Source organism: Carcharhinus amblyrhynchos, chromosome 3 (genome assembly GCF_965287045.1).
Source record: "Carcharhinus amblyrhynchos chromosome 3, sCarAmb.v2.hapA, whole genome shotgun sequence".
NCBI lineage: Eukaryota > Metazoa > Chordata > Chondrichthyes > Carcharhiniformes > Carcharhinidae > Carcharhinus > Carcharhinus amblyrhynchos.
The window spans coordinates 83,691,809-83,717,857 of NC_137326.1; the positions used below are offsets into that span (position 1 = coordinate 83,691,809).

The 26,049-nt window shown below is 41.5% G+C and overlaps 1 protein-coding gene across 3 annotated transcripts in view; it reads left to right on the forward strand.

Annotated features, from left to right (window-relative positions):
* The window catches only part of ppp2r3a (protein phosphatase 2, regulatory subunit B'', alpha), a 349,273-nt gene that overhangs the window by 284,685 nt on the left and 38,539 nt on the right, over nt 1-26,049 (forward strand). For all 3 annotated transcript variants that reach the window (XM_080185443.1, XM_080185445.1, XM_080185446.1), the window contains 2 exons: nt 2,827-2,929; nt 24,561-24,635. In XM_080185443.1, the coding sequence (XP_080041569.1) occupies nt 2,827-2,929; nt 24,561-24,635 (178 nt within the window). The remainder of the gene's footprint in view (nt 1-2,826; nt 2,930-24,560; nt 24,636-26,049) is intronic.

Consider the following 26,049-nt stretch of genomic DNA (forward strand, 5'->3'; position numbering starts at 1 on the left):
TCCTCAAGTTTGTTTATAAAAGACAATCCTAAAAGAGATTTATCACATAGCGGGATTCAATCTAGTCATTTCCACAAAGCTTTGAGACAGGCTCAGTTCCTGCAATCAGGAGTGAGTTATGTTGAAAATATCATTTCAACATGGCCATGTTGGCTAACAACAATTTGCATTTATATAACATCATTAACCGTGGGAAACATCCCAAGGCGCTTCACAGAAGCGTAATTAAACCAACATAGGTACCAAGCCAAAAAAGGGGATATCGGGCGATGAGTAAAAATTTACACTGCTCTTCATGCACAACCCTGATTTTATTTACTCCACCTTTGGTGCCACACTTTCTTTCAGCCAGCTACGCACTAAGCTCTGGAATTGCCTCCCTTACCCTCTGTTCCTCTCTAAGTCTACCTCATCCTTTAATACACTCCTTAAAACCATCTTTTGGTCATCTGCCCTAATATCCCCTTATGTGGATTGATCTTAAATTTTGTTTGCTAACATTTCTGTGAAGTGCTTGGAAAGTGTTAAAGGTGCTATATGATTGCAGGCTGTTGTTGAGATGGGTCTTGAAAGAAGAAAAGGAAATGAAGAGGCAGAGAGATTTAAGGAGCGAATCCAGAAACTAATCTTTAAATAGTTGAAGGCAAAGCTGCCAGAGATGAAATGAAGGAAGTGGGGGATGCACTTTGACTGTTCACAATCATTTTTTTCAGTTAACCCTTCATTTGTCCCTAAATGTGGCTTTTCAGGACTCTTGCAGCTATCTGAGAAAGACTTTCATGCTATCAATTTGGGCTGGATTGGAACCCCATCCTAGAACAAAGGACTGATGGTACTAAATCCTATAATCCTGGGAGTCTCTGGTCAGTTCAATCCCCAGTCTATACTGAGTTAATCTGGAGATTTTCTTTACAGGGTGATTTTTCTTTTTGTATTTTTCATCTAATTTTCTTTGTTCTCTGGACCTAGTTGATACAATATCAAACATAGTTCCTTCAAAGGAGTTTTCAAGGCTTATTCTCTCTGTATGTAGTTCTACTTTCTGTTTCCAAATTTTACCTTAAGGTTATGGCTTATCAAAATTATTACTTGATTAGTCGACGAATGCACAAATTTAAATTCATGTGAAAAGGTTTTTAAACTGGCAGGAAGCAATTAATTTTATTCAAAGTTGTGTATCATTGGAAATATCTTCCAGATCGGTTAGGAAGAACAAAGACACATATTATGTTCTATAAATGTAAAAGTCACTTATCTGGGGAGTGGAGGGCGGAAGGTGGATAAACTGCAATGGGCCAAATGGCCTTTACATATTCTTGGCTTTGTTATGCATGTTTCCCACTGGTTCAATGCAACTATTAAGTGTTCTGAAAAATTGGTTAAAGGATGTTGTCACTAAGCAGTGTGTACTGTACCTGTAATGCCCTCTCCATATCCCAGGTCGAACAGATCTAATAGCAGCTTAAGTAGCTTAATCTATCCTAAGGAGGGCAGAGTGCGTAATGAAAATGTTACATGTTCTAAACCACGCTAAGTGGAAGTCAGATTCCTTTAACACTTTAATAAATGAGGTGTAAAGACAAATTTCACTTGACTGACAGGTTAATGTGGAAATAAAGCTTCCCTTTTACTTCTGGAACCTTGTTTGAATTTGCTTTGGATCTATAGGATGATGGGCTTTACTATCTGATAGATTGTAAATCATCTGATAGCCCCAACAGAACTGAACTGCATTTTAAATCCATTTTGTAGTGATAAGTGGCCATAATTCACATTAGCCTCACACAAAGAAGCTACAAGGCTGAAATGAGAAATGAAAAAAATCACACTGGTGTAGTAGAGGATTGTTAGATTTTTGAAGTTGATGTTAAGGCATATCATTAGGCACCTTTATCTTGCATATGAATGTTATCAATTAACAGATGCTCTCACTAGGTTTCAACTATGTAAAAGTAGAAGAAAAAGAAAGGCTTCCATTTATATAGTGCTTAGCAGATGTCTCAATTATGTACTTTGGCTGGAATTCTCCAATGGAGTTTTGGCTGTGCTGGTGGTGGTGGGGCATAGGAGTCTGGGGAATTCTGCCTTTGTTTTTTAACTTTACATTAGCTGCTGCATTTCCTACATTACAATAGTAATGTACACAGTACAAGCTCCCACCTAAAGCAATGTCATAATGATCAGCTAAATCCATTTTTTATAATGTTGATTGAAGGCATAAATATTGGCCAAAACACGAGGGTAATTCCTCTGCCCTTCTTCAAAATTCTGTCATGCGATCTTTTACAATCACCTGAACAGTCAGATGGGGCTCCATTTTTTTTGTCTCAACTTGCAGTGTATTTGTTTTTTGCTTAATTAAAAGCCATGATTTGATGATAAGAAAGAACTTGCATTTATATAATTTATCATGATTTCCCATAGTACAAAGAGATTCACTAGCATGTGTAAAAACAGAGAAAAACAAAAAACTGGAGCTGTTTTTGTCACAATAGAGGCAACAATGGGAATTTGATACAGTTGTTTAAAATTATGAAGGGATTACAGAATGTTACAGCGCAGCTGGAGGACATTCAGCCCAACATGTCTGTGTCAGATCTTTAAAAGAGTATCACATTAGATCCCATGCCTGCACATTCCCTGAGCTGTGCAAAATTTCTTATGGGACTAGTTAAATAGAAACAGACTATTTATGTGGCCTAGTATGAAGACATTAATCTTGCATTTAACTTTAAAAATCTTGGACAGAATTATTGGTTTATCTTTACAATGGTGTGGGTTATTTTACTGTCCCAAAGTAATAAATGCAATCGTTCTATCTTTCAGAGTGCTGCAGAGTTGCCATGATGATGCATCTAAGTTTGTTTATCTTCTTGCCAAACCAGGCTGTAACTACCTAGAACAGGAAGACTTTATCCCACTGCTACAGGTCTGAGACCACTCTTTTCTCCTCTCGTGAATATTTCAATGCAATATGCCATTTTACTAAGCCTTATCTATTTATGAATGGCCAATGAGCAATTTTAAAAATTCTGTGTGACCGGTTTAACCACCCATCACTTAGGCATAGAGCATAACCACGGAACACAATGTTAACTGAGTGAACCGTGCATAGAATGGGGAATTTACTGAAAGAATTCTGTTCAGCAAAAGCTTTTTTTAATACTTGTAGTGATTTCATAATCTCAGGGTAGCAGATCGAGCAGCAGATTTAAACAGTGTGGGCAACCACAGAGTAGAGTCTTTTGGGAGAAATGGACACCAGGCAAACAGAAGAATGTAACACACAGTCCCGTGAGTGGATTAGAGGGGCAAATTACAATATTAAGTTTATTGATGAGTAGTTTTATTTGGAGACATATAAGAGAGAAGGAAGAGTACTTGGACAGTTTGTGATTGAAGCAAGTCTTGTTCCATCAGTGGCACTGTAGCCACAGGGTTGCTACTATGGGTGGAGGGGCAGGGGTGGGATGACACATGTCAGTTTCTCTGTGGCATGACTTCCATACATTGACAAAATCCTGACCTGCTGAGTGACGTAAGAACTTAAGAACTAGGAGCAGGAGAGACTATTCAGCCCCTCAAGCCTGCTCCGCCATTCAATATGATCTTGGCTGATTTCACCTTGGCCTCTATTCTACTTTCCTATCCATTCTCTTTAACCCTTCAACCCAATACTAATTAAAAATCTATCTGCTTCTTAAATTTACTCAATGTCCCCAGAATTCACCACATTCTGGGCTAGCGAATTCAACCAATTCACAGCCCTTTCAGAGAATTTCTCCTCTTCTCAGTTTTAAATTTGCTATCCCTTGTCCTAAAGTTATGACCTCTTGGCCCTACAGGAGGAAGCATCCACTGTATGTGGACTTTTTCAATACCTTTTATCATCTTATATAGCTCAATTAGAGCTCCCCTCATTCTTCTATAGTATAGGCCTGAACTGCTCCAACTCCTTTCATAAAACAAACTCCTCATCTCCAGAATTGATTTAATGAACCTCCTCTGAACTGCCTCTAATGTCATTATATCCTTCCTCAAATAAGAGGACAAAATTAGTGCACAGTACTCCAGGTACAATCTCAACAATACAGCACTCACTTTCTTTTATACTCCATTCCTTTAGCTGTAAATGCCAAAATTCCATTTGCTTTCCTTATTATCTGCTGTTTTTGCATACCAGTTTTCGGCAACTCCCAGATCCCTCTGCACGGAAGCACCACGAAGTCTCTCTCCATTTAAGTAATAAGTTATCTTTCCATTTTTCTGACCAAAATGGATAATCTCACACTTTACTATGTTAAACTCCATCTGCCATGTTTTGGTCCACTCACTGAACCTACTTGTGTCCATTTGTAAATTTCTTACCTCCTCATTGCAATTTACTATCCCACCTTATATAGTGTCATCTGCAAATGTAGCTATGATATTTTCTATCCCTATACCCACATCTTTAACATAGATTGTAAATAGCTGGCCCCCTGAGGACTGAATCCTGTGGCACCCAACTAGCTGTTACATCTCTCCAACCAGTAAAAGACCCATTTATCCCAATTCTCTGCCTTCCATCCAAGCTAATAAACTACCCCTAACCCCATATGATTTTACCTTGTGTATTAACCTTCATGCGGTCTCTTATCATATATCTTCCTGCAGCCCAGATATACTACATCTACAGGATCCCCATTATCCACTTGGGGTGTTACATCTTCAAAGAACTCTAATTGGTCAAACGCTATTTGCCTTCATAAAACCATGCTGACTAGGATGGATTGCATTTTGACTTTCCAAATGTCCTGTTATTACTTCCTTAATTATGGATTCTAACAATTTTCCATTAAATTAACTGGTCTGTAGTTTCCTACTTTCAGCCTTCCTCCCTTTTTGAATAAGAGCATTACATTAGCATTTTTCTAACCCACTGGAATCTTATAGGGCATTTTGGAACATTGTAACCAAATCATCCATCGTCTCCACTGCCACTTCCTTTAATACCTTAGGATGAAGGCCATCAGGATCTGGGGACTTGTCTGCCTTCAATTCCCAATAGGTTGTTGAGTACTATTTCCCTATTGATGATGATTGTTCTAAGTTCCTCCCTTTCTATTTCCTCTGCATTATCTGTTACTTGGGATGGTACTAGTGTCCTCCATCATGAAAACTGAGGCAAAATATTGATTTAGCATCTCCTCCATTTCTGTGTTCCCCACGATTAACTCCCTGGTCTCATCTTCCAAGGGTCTAACATTCACTTTGGCTACTCTCTTCCCTCTGATGACTTATAAAAGCTTTTGCTATCCTTTTTTACATTTTGGGCTAGTCTTCTTTCATAATTTACATTTGCTGTTTTTATTACTTTTTTAGTAATCATTTGTTGATCTTTAAAAGTTCATTTTTGAAAAAGTCTTCCAGCCTGCACTGGCCTTTGCAATATTTCAAGCCTTAGTTTTGTCTTCATGTTGTTTTTAACTTCCTTGCTTAGCCATAGATATTTTTCCCCTCTTCGAACCTTTCTTTGTCTCGGGAATATATTTTAGTTGGGAGGAATTGAATATCTCCTTAAACAACTACTTCTGCTTATCAACTGCCCTGCCTTTTAGCCTTCCTGCCTAGTCTAATAATGCCAAGTTTGTCCTCATGCCGGCATAATTACCTTTGTTAACTCCAGAAGGTGAATGTGGAACTTCAATTTCTCACCCTCAAACTGAGTTTTTAATTCTACCATACTATGATCACTCTTCCCTGGAGGATCATTAACCATGAAGTCACTAATTAATCCCTACTCATTACACAATACAAAATCCAGAATAGCCTGCTCCCTGGTTGGTTCCACAACATATTGCTCCTACAATCAATCTCTTATGCACTCAATGAACTCTCCCTTGAGGCTATCCTTCCCAATTTGATTAATCCACTTGCTGTACAAATTAAAGTTACCCTTGCCCAACTACAGAGCTACTGTTTGGGGACTAGATTGCTCCCACTAGGGATTTATTTCCTTTGCTTTTTCATATTTCTATCCAGACTGATTCCATATCTTGATCTCCAGTGCTTATATCATTCCTCACTTCCTTCACTCGCAAAGCTACACCACCACCTTTTCCTTTTTGTCTATCCTTCCGGAGTGCTGAGTACCCTTGGATATTCAATTCCCGGAGCTAGTCTCTTTGTAACCATGTCTCAATAATTACCACTGAATCATGCCTCTTTGACTCTATTTACGTTGTTAACTCATTAATTTTGTTCCAAATTCTTTGTGCATTCAGGCACAAAGCTTTTACATTTATTCTATTACCAAATTTCCTTACTCTTGTATAATTCCTTGTTGCATATTAATGTTCACACGTTCTGCCCCTTCCTTTTATTTTCTGGTAACAACTGCCTTATCGCTAACCTGCACTCCGACCTTTTCCTTCGGTTTTGATCTTCTAATTTTCCTTGCAAGTGCACCCTTCTCTCCACCCAGCTATTGCCCTGTTGTGCAATTTGCCAAGACCCTGGTCCCAGCATGATTCAGGTGAAGACCGTCTTATCAGAACAGCTCCCTCTTTCCCTTGTACTGATGCCAATGTCCCATGAATTTCCCACATACCAATCGTTGAGTATTTACCTCTTTATAATCTTATTAGCCCTGTACCATTTAGCTCATGGCTCAGGTAGTAATCCAGAAGTTATTACCTTTTGGTTTTGCTTTTCAATTTAGCCCTTAGCTGCTCATATTCCCTCAGCAGAACTTTTATCCTTATTCTATCTATGTCATTGACATCTACGTGGACCATGACAACTGGATCTTCATAGAATTGTTCATAGAATCCCTACATCAGGTCTGCACCAACTGTCTGAAAGAGCATCTCCCCCAACCCCTATCCCCATAACCCCATGTATTTACCCAACTAATCCCCCTAAACTACACATCTTGGGACACCAAGGAGCAATTTAGCTTGGCCAATCCATCTAAATTGTACATCTTTGGATGTGGGAGGAAACCAGATCACGCAGAGAAAACCCACGCAGACATGAGAAGAACGTGCAAACTCCACACAGACAATCACCCAAGGCCAGGATTGAACCCGGGTCCAAGGCTCTGTGAGACAGTAGTGCTAACCACTCTGCCACCATACCACCCCATTCCAGGTTCTTCTACAGCTCTGAACCCTGGCACCAGGTAGGCGACACAATCTAATGGACTCTCAATCCTGGTCACAGAGAACAGTGTCTGTGCCCCTATCTGTACCATTGCTGATAACAACGACATTTCTCTTCTCTCCATTGAATTAGTCCCCGTACCATGGTGCTGTGGTCAGTTTATTCATCCTCCTACAATCTTGTCTCTCATCCACGCAGGGAGCATGAACCTGTGGACAAGGACAAGAACAAAGGCTCCCACAACTCTACCTCCTTGTTCCTTCCACCTGCCTTACTCCCAGTCACATCCTCCTGTCCCTGATCATTGGCTGAATTAAAGGCGATTAATCTAAGGGGTTCTGCCTCCTGAAACACAGTGTTCACGTACCTCTCCCTCTCCCTGATGTGTCAGTGTTCTGGAGCTCAGACTCCAGCTCATCAAGTTTGAGCTGGAGTTCCTCGAGTAACCAACACTTAAAACAGATGTGGTCACTAGCAACCACACCGGGGTCCACAGCTCTTACATCACGAAGATACAACACATCATTTGGTCTTCCATCCCTATTTTACTTAATTAGTTTTTCATTTTTTTTGTCATTTTCAACTGCATTTTTAGCATCTTGATCTGTAAAATATTTCTCCTAATTACCTTTAATCTGAAAGCAATTTAGAACAGATAATTCAGATTAGCAGTTGCATACCAGCCAATGAAATTGCCATTGTCCTGTGGCGCCACTCTTGCTTGTTTTCAAACTCAGCCCGCTGCCTCAGTATAGTGTGTTCCTCGCATCCCAAGGAGGTAAGTGAAGGCCCTGAGCCTGGTGCCCTATTTATTCTCTTCTCAGTATAGTCTGTCCCTTGCAGGTTTGGCTGCCTCCACTCCTGAGAAGCACTCCCAAGTCATAGAAATCGTAGAATACTTATAATGCAGAAGCAGGCCATTCAACCAATTGAATCTGCATTGACTCTCCGATGAAGTATCCCACCCAGACCCCTATCCATGTACTCCCATGTATTTGCCCCACTAGTCCCCCTACATATCTTGGGACACTAAGGGGCAATTTAGCATGGCCACCCAATCTAACATGTACATGTTTGGCATGAAACAGCAAAGAAGCAGTTTGTAAACTGAAATTAGTGGCATCCTGAGGATTTATATCAGAAATAAAAATTGATAATATTGCAGATGTTTGGCGCATGAACATTTACAAAGGTTATTCCCAGTTCTGAGATCCCTCACAAATTGCATACGAGGTGTGCTGTTTTTGCTCTTCTTGAATGGAGTTGGTAATGGGGCAAGTTTACAACCATCTGTTGACAAAGTAAGTTTGATAAAATGAATGCTACTGATTGTATACTCTTCTATATTCTAAATTGACTCTTTAGTGACTGTATGCGCAAAAGCGTAGAGACAATTTTCACAATTAGAAAATGCTGCCATTGGGAGATTAAAGTTGTTCTATCACTTATTACCAAATTTTTGTTCAGAAATTTGGTTTAGGTTTGTGTCTTGAGCTGGAACTACTTGTTGACTATAATCCCATTATGTCTTTCAAACTATACACTAAATCGCTGTCGCCCTCTGTTCCCCAGGACATTTGGGACTGCAAAATGGGAAAATTGACATTCAGAAATGATTAGTGTCATAATCAATATAGCCTTAGTTTTAAAAAAAGCTTGGCATGTACATCCGGAAAACGATTTAAAAGCTCTAATCCCCATTGCATGAGCTAATTCAAACAACTCTCTTTATAACCTCTTGGGGAATCATGTTGCATTTGGGACGCAAATTAAATGTGATCTCTGAAGTACTTCATTTACATGGTAAGGTTATGTAAAGAATGCCAGGAGCCAAAAATGCCCAAAGTGCTGCCCACAGTGATTAATTGGCCAACTTTAGCAGGGTTCAGCTGAAATACGCATTAGCCAAAGTAAGTGGTAACATTATAGCCTTGGACTACAGTTGACTTATGATTGAAAGATAATTTTATAAGATGATGAATGTATTTTTAAATTATCAAAATAACTCAGAAATCTTTTATCAACAGAATTGTTAGCAGTCAACTGTCTTACAACTGAGTGCAAATAAATGCAAGAGCATTTGTGATTTATCATTGGCGCACAGAGTTAGTAAATTATAAAATCATTATCCTGGGTTCAGTGATAAACATATCCCTGTTGATCCTTAGCACAGAGACTAGTCTTCTATATTGCAATGAGTGATATGTCTTTAATTTTACTTTGTTACAATTTCTCACAGGATACTTTTCCAGTTGAAATTAAGTCAATGTTTTTGGAGCAATCATCTATTTTGATTAAATCTCTAAATACACAAGAACACAAGAAATAGGAGCAGGAGTAGGCCATCTAGCCCCTCGAGCCTGCCCTGCCATTCAATAAGATCATGGCTGATCTGAAGTGGATCAGTTCCACTTTCCTGCTTTCTCCCCATAACCCTTAATGCCCCTGTCTATCAAAAACCTATCTACCCTTGACTTAAATATATTTAGCGAGGTAGCCTCCACCACTTCAGTGGACAGAGAATTCCAGAGATTCACCACCCTTTGAGTGAAGAAGTTCCTCCTCAACTCTGATCTAAACTGCATCCCCCCCCGCCCCCTTATCTTGAGGCTGTGTCCTCTAGTCCTGCTATCCTTTCTAAGCGGGAAGAATCTCTCTACCTCTACCCTATCCATCCCCTTCATTATCTTATACGTCTCTATAAGATCCCCCCTCATCCTTCTAAACTCCAACAAGTACAGACCCAATCTATTTAGTCTCTCTTCGTAGGCCAACCCCCTCATCTCCAGTATCAGCCTAGTGAACCTCCTTTGCACTCCCTCCAAGGCTAATATATCCTTCCGCAAGTGCGGCGACCAAAACTGCACACAGTACTCCAGCTGCGGCCTCACCAGTACCCTGTACAGTTGCAGCAAGACCTCCCTGCTTTTATATTCCATCCCCCTCGCCATAAAGGCCAGCATCCCATTCGCCTTCTTGATCACCTGCTGCACCTGTAGACTGGGTTTTTGCGACTCATGCACAAGGACTCCCAGGTCCCTCTGCACCGTAGCATGCTGCAGCTTTTCGCCTTTTAAATAATAATCCCTCCTACTATTATTCCTGCCAAAGTGGATAACCTCACACTTGCTAACATTATACTCCATCTGCCAGGTCCTCACCCACTCGCTCAGCCTATCCAGATCTCTCTGCAGACTTTCCATACCCTCCACGCAATTTGTTTTTCCACTCATCTTCGTGTCATCAGCAAATTTCATCACCCTACACTCAGCCCCCTCCTCCAGATCATCTATTTAAATGGTAAATAGTTGAGGCCCCCGCACTGATCCCTGCGGCACTCCACTAGTCACCAACCAGAATAGCACCCATTGATACCAACTCTCTGCTTCCTATTAGACAGCCAATCCTCTATCCACGCTAACACCTTACCCCGTGCAACTCCGTGCACCCTAACCTTTTATGAGGCACCTTATCAAACGCCTTTTGGAAATCTAAAAACACCACATCCACCGGTTCCCCTCTATCTACCGCACTAGTCACATCCTCATAGAAATCCAATAATTTCGTCAAACACGACTTCCCCTTAACGAATCCGTGCTGCGTCTGCTCGATCAAACCATTCTTTTCTACGTGCCTCGCTATTTCTTCTTTGATAACGGATTCTAGCATTTTTCCAATTACAGATGTTAAACTAACTAGCCTATAATTCCTGCCTTTTGTCTGCTCCCTTTTTTAAACAGCTGCGTAACATTAGCCGTTTTCCAATCTTCCGGCACTTCCCCGGAGTCCAGCAAATTTTGACAAGTAATTACTAAGGCATCCACTATCACCTCTGCCATTTCTTTTAGAACCCTGGGATGCATTCCATCTGCTCCTGGGGACTTGTCCACCTTCAGTCCCATTAGTCTATCAAGCACTACCTCTCTAGTGACAGTAATCGCATTCAGGCCCTCAACTCCTACCATCCTTCTATCTTTAATATCCGGCAAACTATTCGTGTCCTCCTCCGTGAAGACCGAGGCAAAAAACTTATTTAAGGCCTCCGCCATTTCCTCATCGCCCACTGCTAAATCCCCCCCTCATCCTCTAAGGGTCCAACGTTCACTCTAGCCAGCCTCCTCTTCTTTATATATTTGTAAAAACTTTTACTGTCATTTTTTATATTTATTGCTAGTTTAGCTTCGTAGTCTGTCTTTCCTTTCTTTATCACCTTCTTAGTCATTCTTTGTTGATTTTTAAATGTTTCCCAATCCTCTAATCGCCCACTATTTTTAGCCACTCTGAATGCATCAGCTTTTAATTTAATACTCTCCTTTATTTCCTTAGATAACCATGGCTGATTATCCCTTCTCCTACAGTCCTTCTTTCCCATCGGAATATATTTCTGCTGAGCACCGAAAAAGATCTCCTTAAAAATCCTCCACTGTTCCTCAGCCGTCCTACCAAACAATCTGCACCCCCGCTCTCATCCTATCATACTCCCCTCTGTTCAAACAGAGGACACAGGTTCGGGACCCTACTTTCTCATCCTCTATCTGCATCAAAAATTCAACCATACTAAGATCACTCGTCCCAAGAGGATCCCTCACAAGAAGATCCCTAATTCTACCTGCCTCGTTAAACAACACCAGATCTAAGATAGCTCGCTCCCTCATAGATTCTGTCACATACTGTTCAAGGAAACTATCCCGACAGCATTCCAAGAACTCTTCCTCAAGCCCACCGCGTCCGACTTGGGTCATCCAATCAATATGCAGATTAAAATCCCCCTTAATTATCACCGTTCCATTTCTGCACGCATCATTTATTTGATTGTTTAAAGCCCCCCCCACCTCCAAGTTATTATTTGGAGGCCTATAGACCACACCCACCAGCGTCTTCCTCCCCTTACTGTTCCTTATCTCCACCCACAACGATTCCACGTTTTGCTCTTTGGAGCCTATATCTTCCCTTACTACCGCCCTGATATTATCCTTAATTAACAGAGCTACCCCACCCCCTTTTTCCTCCCGTCTATCCTTCCTAAACACTTGATACCCCTGGACATTCAGCTCCCAGTCCCTGTCACCTTGCAACCACGTTTCCGGTGATGGCCACCAGATCATATCCATTTGTGCTGCTCTGTGCCATCAGCTCATTCACTTTGTTCTGAATGCTCTGTGCATTCAAGTAAACTGTCTTTATGCCAGCCTTTATCTGGACCTTATTTGGAGAAAATACTTTTATTTTTGTCGATAAAGTTTAACAGGTTGTGAGAAGCAATGTGTTGGAGTGTCATTACACTGTCCCACAGAGCTGTGAGGTGAACTCACACCTAAGACTTTGTAAAAGGAGCTGTCAACCAGATTGGAGGAGGAAAAGATAAACTGATAGCCTCCTAGCAGCTGAAACCAGAGCTACTTGGGTAAAACTGGATAATGTCAAGCTTTGAGGTGATGCTATCTGTGGTTGAACAACCTGCCATTATGCATTTCCTAGGCCGATATATCTGGTATGACCACCACCATGTGGTATTGGAAGCTTGCTAGTGCTGTTGGCATCAGTATCTCTCCATCTATGTAAGATGGTGGACATGTATTAAATCTGTTGGCGAAGGAGTAGCCTCATATGGTGCACTTCAGCTGATGGCTGAAGGGATCAGTCCATGAGAGGCAGATTATGCCACAACTGCTGCAAATGAAGTGCTTTTCAGGGATCATTGTGAGTTGTTGTTTTTGGTATTGGTCTCTCTTGCCAAATCACTGTAGCCTTTGATCATCATGGTGGTGCACACCAGCCCAAAAGTGGTGACACTATTTCCCTCTCCCATTAGGGTCCTGAAACACGTTGAACATTCCCTACAGTACGATCATCACACTGCTTCTGCTTGTGTCTGCCAAATATGAAAATCAATGTTTAGAGCCTCCATATCATGCTCACAAACATCTTGAAACAGAGCTTTGGGTGTCTACTGATTTTCTGGCTCTGGCTATCTCATCAAACAGAGTATTCTTCGGTATACATTCATCTTCCTTCCTGCTGTTACTGACTTTTAACCAATAAATGTTACATGGGAGCATGGAAGCCTGAAGGAAGCAACAGATTGAAAAAAGAAACAGGAAACTCTTACATTATTTCTATCACAAATATTTTGTAACTATTCTTGAAGATGTTGTCCTTTTTAGGACTGGAATGCCCCACATTTTAACCTGACGTCTGTTAATTTCGAGGCACCTGTGAGAATATGGTTTCAGGGAGAAGGGGCAGTAAGTGCTTTCATGAATCATTGGAAAATAACTCTTGCATTAAATTTAACCCAGAAATTCAGACAACATTCTCCCACATTTAATGAGATTATGTGAGCATTTCAAAAATCTGACCACAATAAAAATCACATGCAAATCGATATCAAATCATTTCAAATGAAATTCAGTCATTTCAATTTGCAAGGATTGTCGATTTTAACACAATTTTTAAGTTAAGCAGAGATAAAATTATTTAAACAAGTTTTTTCATGATCATGAGCCTTATTCTAAAGTGTGGGGGCTAAGGCATGTTCCACCTGACCTGGGTCAGGGATGCCACCTAGTGTCCTGGTAAAGCAACTAAACAAATTTCGGCATATCAATAAAAGACATCTGTCTCAATTGAATAAGTCTTAATTTTGCTTAGTGCGAACAGGGACAGAGTAGACATCTTGCATGCAGCCAATCCATCAGGATTTAACTAATCATTAACTCCCATCTGTCTGCTTGTAGGAGCATTTAGACAGTTGAAGGAGCTTTGCTGTATGGCTGCTGCTATTTAAAGGGCTGCAACAGGAATTTAAACACCAGCATTGGTTGTTTGGGTCAGCAGCAAGTATTGTGAATTGAAAGCAGTGTGGCTAAGATGCGAGCATTCGAGAAGATGCATTGTTCACCCCAAGGGTTAAGATGCAGCAGCTGAGGTTCTCCTGCATGAATATAATAAATGGAAAGCTGCTGCATTTGGCACTCCAGATACCCTCCCTGGTTAAAGGCTGATTCCAGTGTGCCAGGGACATATGAACATTCAAATTAGGAGCAGGGGTAGGCCATGTGGCCCTTTGAGCTCACTCCGCCATCATAGCTAACTGGATTGTGGCATCAACTCCACATTCCCACCTACCTCACCCCCAATAACCTTCAACTCCCTTGTTAGTCAAGAATCTGTGAGGGTAAGATTTACATTTAAATAACCACCAAGGATGCACTTTGAACAATTGTACACCACAAGTCTATTTTCTGTCTGAATCAGAAGATCTCCCTTATGGATCCTATATGAGAAAGTAAATGGCAGAGTCATAGAGTTATAGAGGTTTACAGCATGGAAACACACCTTTGGTCCAACTTGTCCATGCCGCTCTTCTTTTTAAACCCAAAACTGATCCCAATTGCCTGCATTTGGCCCATATCCCTCTGTACCCATCTTACCCACGTAACTGTCTAAATGCTTTTTAAAATACAAAATTGCACCCACCTCTACTATTACTTCTGGCAGGTTATTCCAGATATTTGCCACCCTCTGTGCAAAATAATTGCCCCTCTGGACACTTCCGTATCTCTCCCCTCTTACCTTAAACCTATGCCCTCTAGTTTTAGATTCCCCTACCTTTGGGAAAATATATTGACTATCTAGCTGATCTATGCTCCTCATTATTTAACAGACCTCTGTAAGGTCACCCCTCATCCTTCTACACTCCAGAGAAAAAAGTCCCAGTCTATTCAGTCTCTCCTTATAACTCAAACCATCAAGTCCCGGTATCATTCCTAATAAACCTTTTCTGCACTCTTTCTAGTTTAATAATATCCTTTCTATAATAGAGTGACCAGAATTGCACACAGTATTCCAAGTGTGGCCTTACCAATGTCTTATACAACTTCAACAAGATGTCCCAACTCCTGTATTCAATGTTCTGACCAATGAAACCAAGCATGCCGAATGCCTTCGTCGCCACTCTGTCCACCTGTGACTCCACTTTCAAGGAGCTATGAACCTATACCCCTAGATCTCTTTGTTCTGTAACTCTCCCCAGTGCCCTACCATTAACTGAGTAAGCCCTGCCCTGGTTCAATCAACCAAAATGCATCACCTTGCATTCATCTAAATTAAACTCCATCTGCCATTCATCAGCCCACTGGCCCAATTGATCAAGATCCCATTGCAAGTAAAGAAAATAACTTTCTTCACTGTCCACTATGCTACCAATCGTGGTGTCATCTGCAAACTTACTAACCATGCCTCCTATATTCTCATCCAAATCATTAATATAGATGACAAATAACAATGGACTCAGCAGTGATCCCTAAGGCACACCACTGGTCACTGGCCTCCAGTTTGAAAAACAACCCTCTACAATCACACGCTGGCTTCTGTCTTTGGAAAGCAGCCAAAGTTAAGACTACCCAGTCACTTCCCAACCCAAACTGATGCTTCAAATATGCATGTTACAAAATTTTCCCTTGCAGCCTGTTAATTCTTTTACTGCTACTTCGCTCAGACAAGCAGTTTTTTTCAATGTTTGTTATAAACAGCCTTCTAACAAAACTCAAACATGCTCTTTTACTGATGCATTCAATTAACTACAAGATGAATTTGGACATTACTGCATGCATTCTTGAAACTTAAAATATTCAAACAACGATCCCTGCACCTACAGGATCAGCTGGCTCATAACTGGAGGAAGTGGGGATCCAATTGCAGAAAAGCTTCAAAATTTCATGTCCTTAGCTGCCTTCAAAGAGGCACGTTGGACATCATGGTGGGGGAAGGCTAAGAACATAGACTGAGTTGGGTAGGCTGAAACCAGAGATCTCCAAAATAAGTGCCATCTTGTTTTTGCTTTGTCCTTTGCCCCTCGTCACCCACTGACTCTCACATTGGCATAGGGCCAAAAACAACACAATCACTGTTTTTAAGCACATTGTAACATATGTCACTTTTCTGTTTGTAGCTGAAAAACAACAACCAGCTAACAGTTCCAAAAGCACAAAAAACCCAGCACCTCACAGCATTTGGCATTATACGTGTAAGCGCTAACACAGCTACCCCCACCCTGGAATTTCAAATAGTGAGTTTGATTGTCTTGTGAGGCCAACAATAAAACATAAGATTGAGGAGCAGAATTAGGCCATTCGACCTTGTCGAGTCTGCTCCACCATTCAAACATGGCTAGTAAGTTTCTCAACCCCATTCTCCCACTTTTTCCCCATAACTCTTGATCCCTTTACCAATCAAGAACCTATTTATCTCTGCCTTAAATGCATTCAATAACCTGGTCTCCATAGCCTTCTGTGGCAATGAATTTCATAAATTCATTGCCCTCTGGCTACACAAGTATTTGCGACTTTGGAGAAGCATGCGGATGCCTGTTGGTTGAAAAAGCCTCAGCCACACCAGGTGTGGATATTCTAGTTTTTAATCTGTCCAAAAGAATCTCACATAGTCCATGTGGATTGTGGTAGAATCACCAATTTTATTAGACTGTGGCCTTACTGTAGAATGCTTACAAACTGTGAACATTCATTGTCGAGGCCCTTGCAATACAGGTTCCAATTACAGTAGGGTAATCACACATGAATGTTTACACTATTACAATAGTGTTGTCTCAGTTGGTTGCACTGATAAAAAAGGAAGGAAATGCCTTTGTTGGAGGGTTTTTCTATCGCCGCAGGACATCCCAAAGTGCATTATATCTCATTAATTATTTTTGAATTGTAGACCAAGATGATGGCCATTTTAAAAACTGCAAGGCACCACAAACCACAGTGATCAGATAATCAGTTTTGCTGGCTGATAGTAAATTGAGGCCAGGAGACCAGGAGGACTGCCCTGCTTTTCTTCAAATAGAGCCTCGGAATATGTTTCCATTCACCGGCACATTGAGACGGAGCCTGAGTTTAATATTTCATCTGAATGGCAGCACCTTCAATAATGCAGCACTGAACTGAAGTAAAATAAAAGCAAATTAATGTGGATCCTGGAAACTGAAACAAAAACAAAAAATGCTGGAAATCTCAGCAGGTCTGACAGCAGCTGAACAGAACTGTCAGTTTTGGAATTGAAATTTAGAGTTAGAACACTTTCCCCCATGCCAATGATGACACCAGTGGGTTTTCCAGCGGTAAACCACCATCTGATGTGGCTGTAAGAAGATCCAGACGGATGCCAGACAAGTCAGAGAAATGGTCTGTGCTGACATAGTAAAAAGTCTGACAACACCAGGTTTTAGTCCAACCGATTTATTTGATAGTAAACTCACAAGCTTTTGAGGTTTCCCTCTTCGTCAGGTGAATGGAGAATTCTGGCCTCAGACGGAGCATATAAAGCACAGACAGTTTACAGATTACTGATTAGAATGCGAATCTTTACACCTAACCTGCTGTTCAAGTCCTAAAGTGGCTGACAATGTGTGTGGAAGGAGCACTGATCACAGGTTAAAGAGATGTGTATTGTCTCCAGACAGTAGAGTGAGTGAGGTTTTGCAAACCCAGGCAAGTCACAGGGGTTACAGATAGTGCGACATGAACCCAAGATCCCTGTTGAGACCATCCTCGTGTGTGGAACTTGGCTATCAGTCTCTGCTCAGTGACTCTGCGCTGTCGTGTGTCGTGAAGGCCGCCTTGGAGAATGCTTACCCAAAGGTCAGAGGCTGAATGCCCGTGACCACTGAAGTGTTCGCCAACAGGAAGGGAACAGTCTTGCCTGGTGATTGTCGAGCGATGTTCATTCATCCGTTGTCGTAGCGTCTGCATGGTCTCTGTCCGAGGCCAGAACTCTCCATTCACCTGACGAAGAGGGAAACCTCGAAAGCTTGTGAGTTTACTATCAAATAAATCGGTTGGACTAAAACCTGGTGTTGTCAGACTTTTTACTGTGTTTACCCCAGGCGAACGCCGGCACATCCACATCTGTGCTGACATGCCACTGCCCATATCCTTGCTAGATGTGAAAACTGCAAGAGAAGTCCTGTTGATATGAAATTCTTCATATCACTCCATAAAGATTTTCCATGTAGTTTAATCAGCCGTCCAACCCACTCTATTCCACTCTTCAAGTTTCTTTTATATTAAGTGACACAAAGTTGTTTTTGCTTTGGTTTCTCCAATTTTTTTTCTCATCATTCCTAATTTTACTTTGTTAAGTCTTGCCTGCTTACTACCATCATGCCATACCACCCCTCCCAACCTGTTAGACATATTGCAAAACATTTAGAAGTAAATTATTTAGCACGTCAGCTTGAGAACAGTGTTTCTGACTACTTGTACAAATGTGACTAGATATTCATCAATTGGCATGTTGTCGGAGTTAGAAATATGCAACTACTACAGAGTCAGGCATGCGATTGACCACTAATGCTAGCAAACCATTATCACTGGTTCAAGAATGCTCTGATGTAGATAGGCAAACTGTCCTTAATAAGTAGTCCTTCAATAGGGCTTTAGCTGCAGCGACAGATAACAGATCATCTTCCACAATGTTGCTGTGAAGTGTGTTAAATAAACCTCCGTGTACTGGTAAAATTTTCCACTGATCATATTACAGCACATTGCAGAGAGGGGGCTATTCAGTTTTTTTTTGCTGGAACTGGAATAAAACATTCATGTTTACCAAAATATTTATCACACTCCAGTCCAGCCACCCCAATATAGTTGTATCATGTGTCGATACAGAAATGTCAAATGAAGAGAAAAGAAATGCTGTGATCAAAATGGAAAATCACTATAGAATTAGGATGTTGGTCTTGAATTTTATCTGAATCTGAATGAATCACTTAGGGTAAATTCAGATCAATCCATTGTCCTGAATTTGTTCCTTTTAGATTTCAGATGACATATGCTGGTTAGCATAAGCAAGTGCAACCACAGGACTTTTTCCCCCTCTTACACTTTTTCCAGGGACTCCAGTCTGTGTCCTATTTCCATGTGGAAGGATAGGTGCCTTCATCCACCAGTACAATAAACCCCCAGTAATGAGGCAATCAAGAGCGGGTACAGGCACATTTTCCTCTGAACCTTTGTTGAGCAGACCCTGGGATCTCTAGCACAACTCTCAACAACAACACTGCTAAGATCCAGAGGTCATGGGGGAATTATGACATGAGCCCCTATTCTGTTATTACTTGTCATAGATCAGCAATTTTTCATTAGCCAGCTTACTACTTTTAGCTTCAGAATTTTATCACAGCCCTTGTTTTTTTAAACTTTATTCCAATCCAATCAAGTCAAATTAAACCCAATTCAGAGTCCCAACAAGTTGGGACATTCCCGATCCGAGCTGACAAGACAGGGCTCTCACCTCCTGTCTTGGGCTTGATCTACATGATCCAAGCTGACTGGAGTAGGTGTAGCTCCTCCTCCAGGGCTTGATCTTATTTGCATCTTAGCCAAATGGCCGAGATGCCGCTTTAAAAAATTGCTTCAAATGAAGCTGAAATGTAACCTAATGACTTCAACCAAGTGCAGCATGTCGATACGACACTTGATCACAGCCCTTGTAGTCTACGTAAGAGTACAGTGGTAATGTGGTTACGTTACTGAACTAGTAATCTAGAGTCCTGGACTACTGACCTAGGGATGCACATTCAAATCATGGCAGCTGGGGAAATTAAATGTAGTTAATTAAATAAATCTAGATAGGTGACCAGAAAACTACAACATTGTCATGATCACACTGGGGACATTTTCCATCATCTTGTGTGACACTACCACTATGCTAAATGGCACTGATTCAAACCAGATTCAACAGCATAGGGAGGTTCCTCAGGACTATAAACAGCAGCAGAATTATATGTCACTACAATTTGTAACATCAAAGCTGAGCATATCTCTCACTCCACCAGTAGCATTAAGCTAAGGAACCAAACCGTATTCAATGAGAACTGTAGAAGAACACATCAGCTGCAGCACCAGGTATACCTATAAAAGGGATACCAGTCTATGAAGCCACAATACAAGACTACCTGATTTCTACAGACAGAGCTAGGTGATCCTAAGCCAATAGATCAGTCAAAGCTCTGCAGTCCTGCCACATCCAGTCGTGAATGACAGTGGACATTCAGATGACTAACTTAAGGTGGAAGCTCCATGAACCCCATCCATTAGTAACAGAGTCCAGCACATCAATGCAAAGGATAAGGCATTTGCATTGATTTTCATCCAGAAATGCCAAGTGGATGATCCATTTCTGCCCTCTTCCGACAGTCACCCAAGGCCAGAATTAAACTTCGGTCCCTGACACTGTGAGGCAGGCGTGCTAACCAATGTGCCACCCTGCTGCCTTTGCATAGTGCAGATAGGGAATACCTATACTAGGTGGACTGCAGCAATTCATGAATGTGGTTTACCACCACTTTTTCGAGGACAAGTAGGATGGAAACAATGTTTGCCTTGTCTGTGACCCTGACGTGTTCTGAATGAGCAAAAATAAAGTTTTGCTGAAAAAGCTGTCAGAATGTGACACAATCCAAAATGTAATTTCTCAAAGTAGAGCATTCAAAAACATATCTGGGTCTGACGGCAAGTTTTGGATTCACCCATTAGTGCTAACCTGATACTCTTTTGCAAGCACTTGAAGAGCGATGAAAGGAACTAATCAAGTTGATATTACTTGTTTTGTACTCGAAATGAGCCCCAGCCAGAATCCCAAATGATCCTGGGGGAGTTGGAAGACTAGTGCATGTTAGAAAGTTAAATTCCATGGGGACAATCTTACCATTTTGCCTTGCTGGCCAATGGACAGGCGAGCTGGTAAGATGGCAAGAGAGCTGAAATTAGGTTCCCCATTTCTCACCTCTCGCAAAATTACTGAATATCCAGTGAACTCAGCCTCGCATCCAAAAAGGGCATGAGGCTGATTGTAATATTTAAATGCTACTTAAAATAGCATTTAAATATTACAAGTGAGCCCATGATGGAATCTTGCCTCTGTGGCTTCGTCAGTGGAGGTTCTGTCCGTCGAGGATCACATATGGTTCCCATTAATGGGGGGTCTGTTGTGATGACCTCACATGTTTCATCAGAAGCCTTTGAAGTCCACCTGGGAGATTGGGGGCAGGAGATGTGCCCCTTGGGCAGCGGCAACTCGGCACCAAGCAGTGTCAAGGGGCAGAGCCTGAGACAGTGAGCCATTTGGTGGGGGAGGCAGGGTAGGGAGGACCATTGCACATTCTGCAACAGCAATCAATGAGGGGGAATCTGCTGCGCACTATATAATAGTGATCAGTGGGAAGGAGACTTCTGCCATTCTGCAACAGAGGTGGGAGGATCAGTCCAGGTGGGGAATGCAAGGGTGGCAATCAGTCCCAGTAGGGGGAGTTTGGATGGTGATTGGCCACGAAGGCCAATATAACTAGGAAAGGCAGTGACAGGTTTCTGTGTTCACGTTACGCACGTGCACAATTGTGACCTCTGCTGCAATCAGCTGGATTTGGGTGATTTAGGATCCACCCACTCCCCCTGCTGGCAGATTCCAAGTTTGACAATTTTGAGTAAGTCAGGTAAGATTCGATTCTTTAAATCACCCAGGAAAAGGCATAAATTTCTCCCACTTTAACATTGTTTGGGACATTCGTAAGATGTGTTTCTTATTGATTAACTTTCACCAACCAATGAGCAAACCACCCAGAGAGAACATCAATGGAGTTTCTGGGCTATCCCCACCCAGCTCATTCCTGTTAGGACAGGTGAAAACCAATTCTCACTTCCATCAGGGCATCTTGAAGTACTCCAACAATTAGAGGTACATATTATTATTGGTATCCCTTTGTCTCAGGAGAAAATGGACTATGTCTGGAATGTCTATTACTTCTATATTGAACATCATCTGTTGTGGCAATAAGGATCGATTCATGAATGACATTCCCCTCTGCAGCTGGCACAGAAGAATAGCATTGGCCCAACACTGACTGATGCTTTTCTCTCTGGTGAGCTCTTTTCTCCACCATCAGGTCATTATTCTGCCTTCTGCTTTTTCCATGACTTTCCCAGCTGCTTGTCTGCAAGCACTTTGGTTAGTAGTAAGAATTTCCTGTACATCGACACCAGCCCTGATCAACTTGATGTCTTTGTTGCTGACATCCTTGTATTGCAGATGAAGGTTCCTGCCGATACCTGAAGGTCTCATGCCAATAACAAACTCACCGTAAAGAATATCTTTAGGGATATGGCCATCTCCATTCAACCCATATGACCCAGCTAATGGAATCACCACTGACCCAAGGGCAAACATTTTGGGGATCCCTGCATGCTGATGTACTTCAATATTCAGCAATCTATCATGCCAGAAGATGCCCAATATTCATCTGAGGAAAAAGAGGTGGAAGCACCAATGCATTCAATATCACCCGGGCCGAATGAAAATTATTATTTTTAGCCTTCAATATTTTCCTTGATTATACCTCAAATCTCAAAGTGATGATCTTCAGGGTTCTCACCCAAAGATTTAGGCTGGAATTCTCCGACCTCACACACTCCACTATCACTGCTAGCAAGAACGGAGAATTTGGCGCTCAGCCAAATCTCTATTCACTGCAGCAGGTCTGGAGAATTCCAGCCGCCTTCTTCCAGGATTTGATTCCTACTTTACCTCCTTGAAAGGGACTTTAGAATTTTTAAGCTAGACAATTTGCAAACTCAATATGGAAATGTATGCGATTCAGCACTTCCCAAGGAATGGTAAGGAAAAGTAGAAACAGTAACACGAGTAAAACCAAAGTACTCCCAATTTCCTTAGCATGAATTGAGAAAGTCTGTTCATCTCTCTTCATGTCACTGAGAATAATTTAATAATTTCATTTGCTGCTCTAATCACCTGTACGATCTGATCAATGAAACTTAATTCACCTGATCTTACAGCATTAAATATTAATTTATTGGATATCCACACGTACAAAATTCAAGAATATCTCAAAGCCTCTTCCCTTACTGTGAAATGTTGCACAAGCTCACTAATTTAAACATCCACTTTCAATCACTTCTCGCTCAACTAAGGAAGTGCTTTTTGTTCCACAAAAACCTGTTGTTTGTGGTGTCTGATCTGCTCAAGGTGTTTTATCGGTTTTTAATAGGATAGATACAGAGGCCAAAATTTTCCTTTTAAAGTGCCAGACCATATTTTCCAGCATTTAATAAAAGGGAATACTTAATGCGTGTCTTACGTCATCTCACACACTGGCAGGGCGAAGCCTGACAGAGCAGGCCACATCAGCTCGCCAGAAACTGGGAAAGAGCACACTGATATTAAAAAAAACCAAAAAAGACCCCCCTGTGGAGACAACCCCATCATCCTCCACACATGCTGCCTCCTACCTCCACCACCACCACTCCAACACAGGCAACCTCTCCAATCCTACACAAACCTCCCCAGATGAAAATCTCCTCCTCAGCACAGTGCCCCCAGTGCTGCCACCCTTCCCCCAGGAGGCAGTGCCAAGGTACTGCCTAGCCATGTGCCTCGCCGATCGGGGTCATGTATAACTACGCACTGCAACTGGGTTCCTTTGCCTGGTTACTATTTTTAAAAACCTGTTGTAAGCTTTGCCAACATACCATAAGCAATGGGGAGTTCCTTATGTGAGGGACAATACAGCAGAGAAGCCTGCTGATGATATGTTAATGTATTGAAATGAAATTCTTGATCTTTTTGGGCAAGAACCTCATTATGTCAATGGCAGGGGGCGAGAAAAGTCTGAAAACAAGGTCTCGCTGGCAAGATTTTCATTTTCCAGCTCTCGTGGGACTTTGTACATGCGTCGCCAGTTGAGCTCATGGTGAACACAGGTACAAATCCCACCCCGCCCCCCCCTAACCAGGAAACACCATTTTTTCTGGTGAGGAGGTTCAAGAGCAAAGAGAAATAACATTTGAATTAGACACAGGACATTGAGGAGTGAAATCAGCAAGCACTTTTTTCACACAAATGGTAGTATGCATCTGAAACTGCTTAACCTCACAATTTGCTTCTGGATTGATTGGATCTTTCACACCTGAGGTCAGTTGGTCATAGGTGGGTAAAGATATTGAGGGATATGGAACAAAAAGGCGTAAAAGTGTGAACTCAAGTAACTGAATGGCCTACTCCACTTACTTCTGCTCCTATGAGGCGATCACAGTAAGAAGTCTCACAGCAGCAGGTTAAAGTCCAACAGGTTTATTTGGTAGCACAAGCTTTCAGAGTCTCATTCCTTCATCTCGGAAAGCTAGTGCTGCCAAATAAACCTGTTGGATTTTAACCTGGTGTTGTGAGACTTCTTACTATGCTTACTCCAATCCAATGCCGGCATCTCCACACCCATGGGGTGGTGCCATGATCTGAGGTTTTTATTTACATAATGCTGAGTGAAGGCTATGTTGATTTTGCCAGATGACTATATCCAGGCATAAAGGCTAACTGAATGTTTTAAATGTTTTCCCCAGGATATCGTGGACACACATCCAGGTTTAACATTTTTGAAGGATGCACCAGAATTCCATTCACGATACATTACCACGGTAAGAACTGGTTGGATATGTTGCACTTTAAAATCATGGGTTTCAAGATGGAGCCCCTGAACCCAAGGAAACTCGCTGAGGGAATCTATATCCCTAAGGTGGACATCTGTCTCTCTGGCAACTGCTTTCTCAACATTTTTAACATTTTTTCATTGCTGTATACATTAAAAATAGTTTTCTACAATTATAATTTTTCATAATGTTTGGATATTAGACATCGACCTTCAGAAACTAGGTTCCCAAGAGTGTGTTAATATTTGCAGGGAGTTTCCCCTTAGAGAAAGGCTTGACAACTGTTGTTTTTCGAATTTCACTCTTAGCTGTAGGCTATGACATAGTTCTTGTGTGCTGCAGCATTGTCTGATTACTGTTTTTTAAATGGTACTGTCACTTCACAATAAGTCTATTGTTTGAAAACAGTATGAAAGGAGTTTTCCATGCCATTGTTCAGAGATATTTGAAAGGAGTATCAGCCATTCAATGGGGAGCTTTTGGAATAATATTTCTTGGTCATTCTTATACAAGACCTTGACGGCTGTGTAGTCATAATGTATTACATGGTACTGCCCTGGATATTGAATTGTATTGTGTTTTAGACTATGGTTGAAGTAGGTTTGCAACCTCGGTAAAAATGCTGTTATCGTGATGTTCCCACTTTTAAAGTAAACAAAGAAATCTCTTTATGTGACGTGCAGAAAATTTCAACAACCTGGATAACACAGCCAGAGTTTGGACCCTTTCATGCCCCAAAAGAGATCAGATTTATGGTTCAAATAATCCACTCTTCCAATGTATGTTTTATATTCTCCAAAGGCATAGCCATTTTAAGTTAAACACCCATAATTTATTCTCTTTTGGTTCACATGTCACTGAGAGTCTAAATTTAGTCTTTTGTTGTGGATCAAGCAGTACTAAACGGGTACAAATCCAATCCACAACTCCACAGGAATCCCAGTTTTCACGGAAGAACAGTATTTGCTATTGACACACCTCCTAGTAACTAATCAAAGGTAGTACTGGCGAGAGCAGCCTTCCCACATAATGCCTTTGGGAATGACAGATCATAGAATGGTCACAGCATAGGAGAAGGACAGGCATCTCATTGAGCATCTGCAGGCAAACTCCAACTAGTCCACCATCCCCACCTTTCCCACATAGCCCTGCAATTTGTTCCTGTCATGTACTTGTCTATTCCCTTTTGAAAGGTTTGATTGTATCTCCTTCTATGACCCTTAGGGGCAATGCATTCCCGATTATGACCATTCAGTGCCAATGGTAGTTTTTCTTCATGTCACTTTTGGTCCTTTTGTCAATTACCTTAAATTTGTGTCATCTGATTCTCAACCCTTCCAGCAAGAGGAATAGTTTCTCTTCATCTACTCTGTCTCATCCCTTCTTGATTTTGAACATGTAT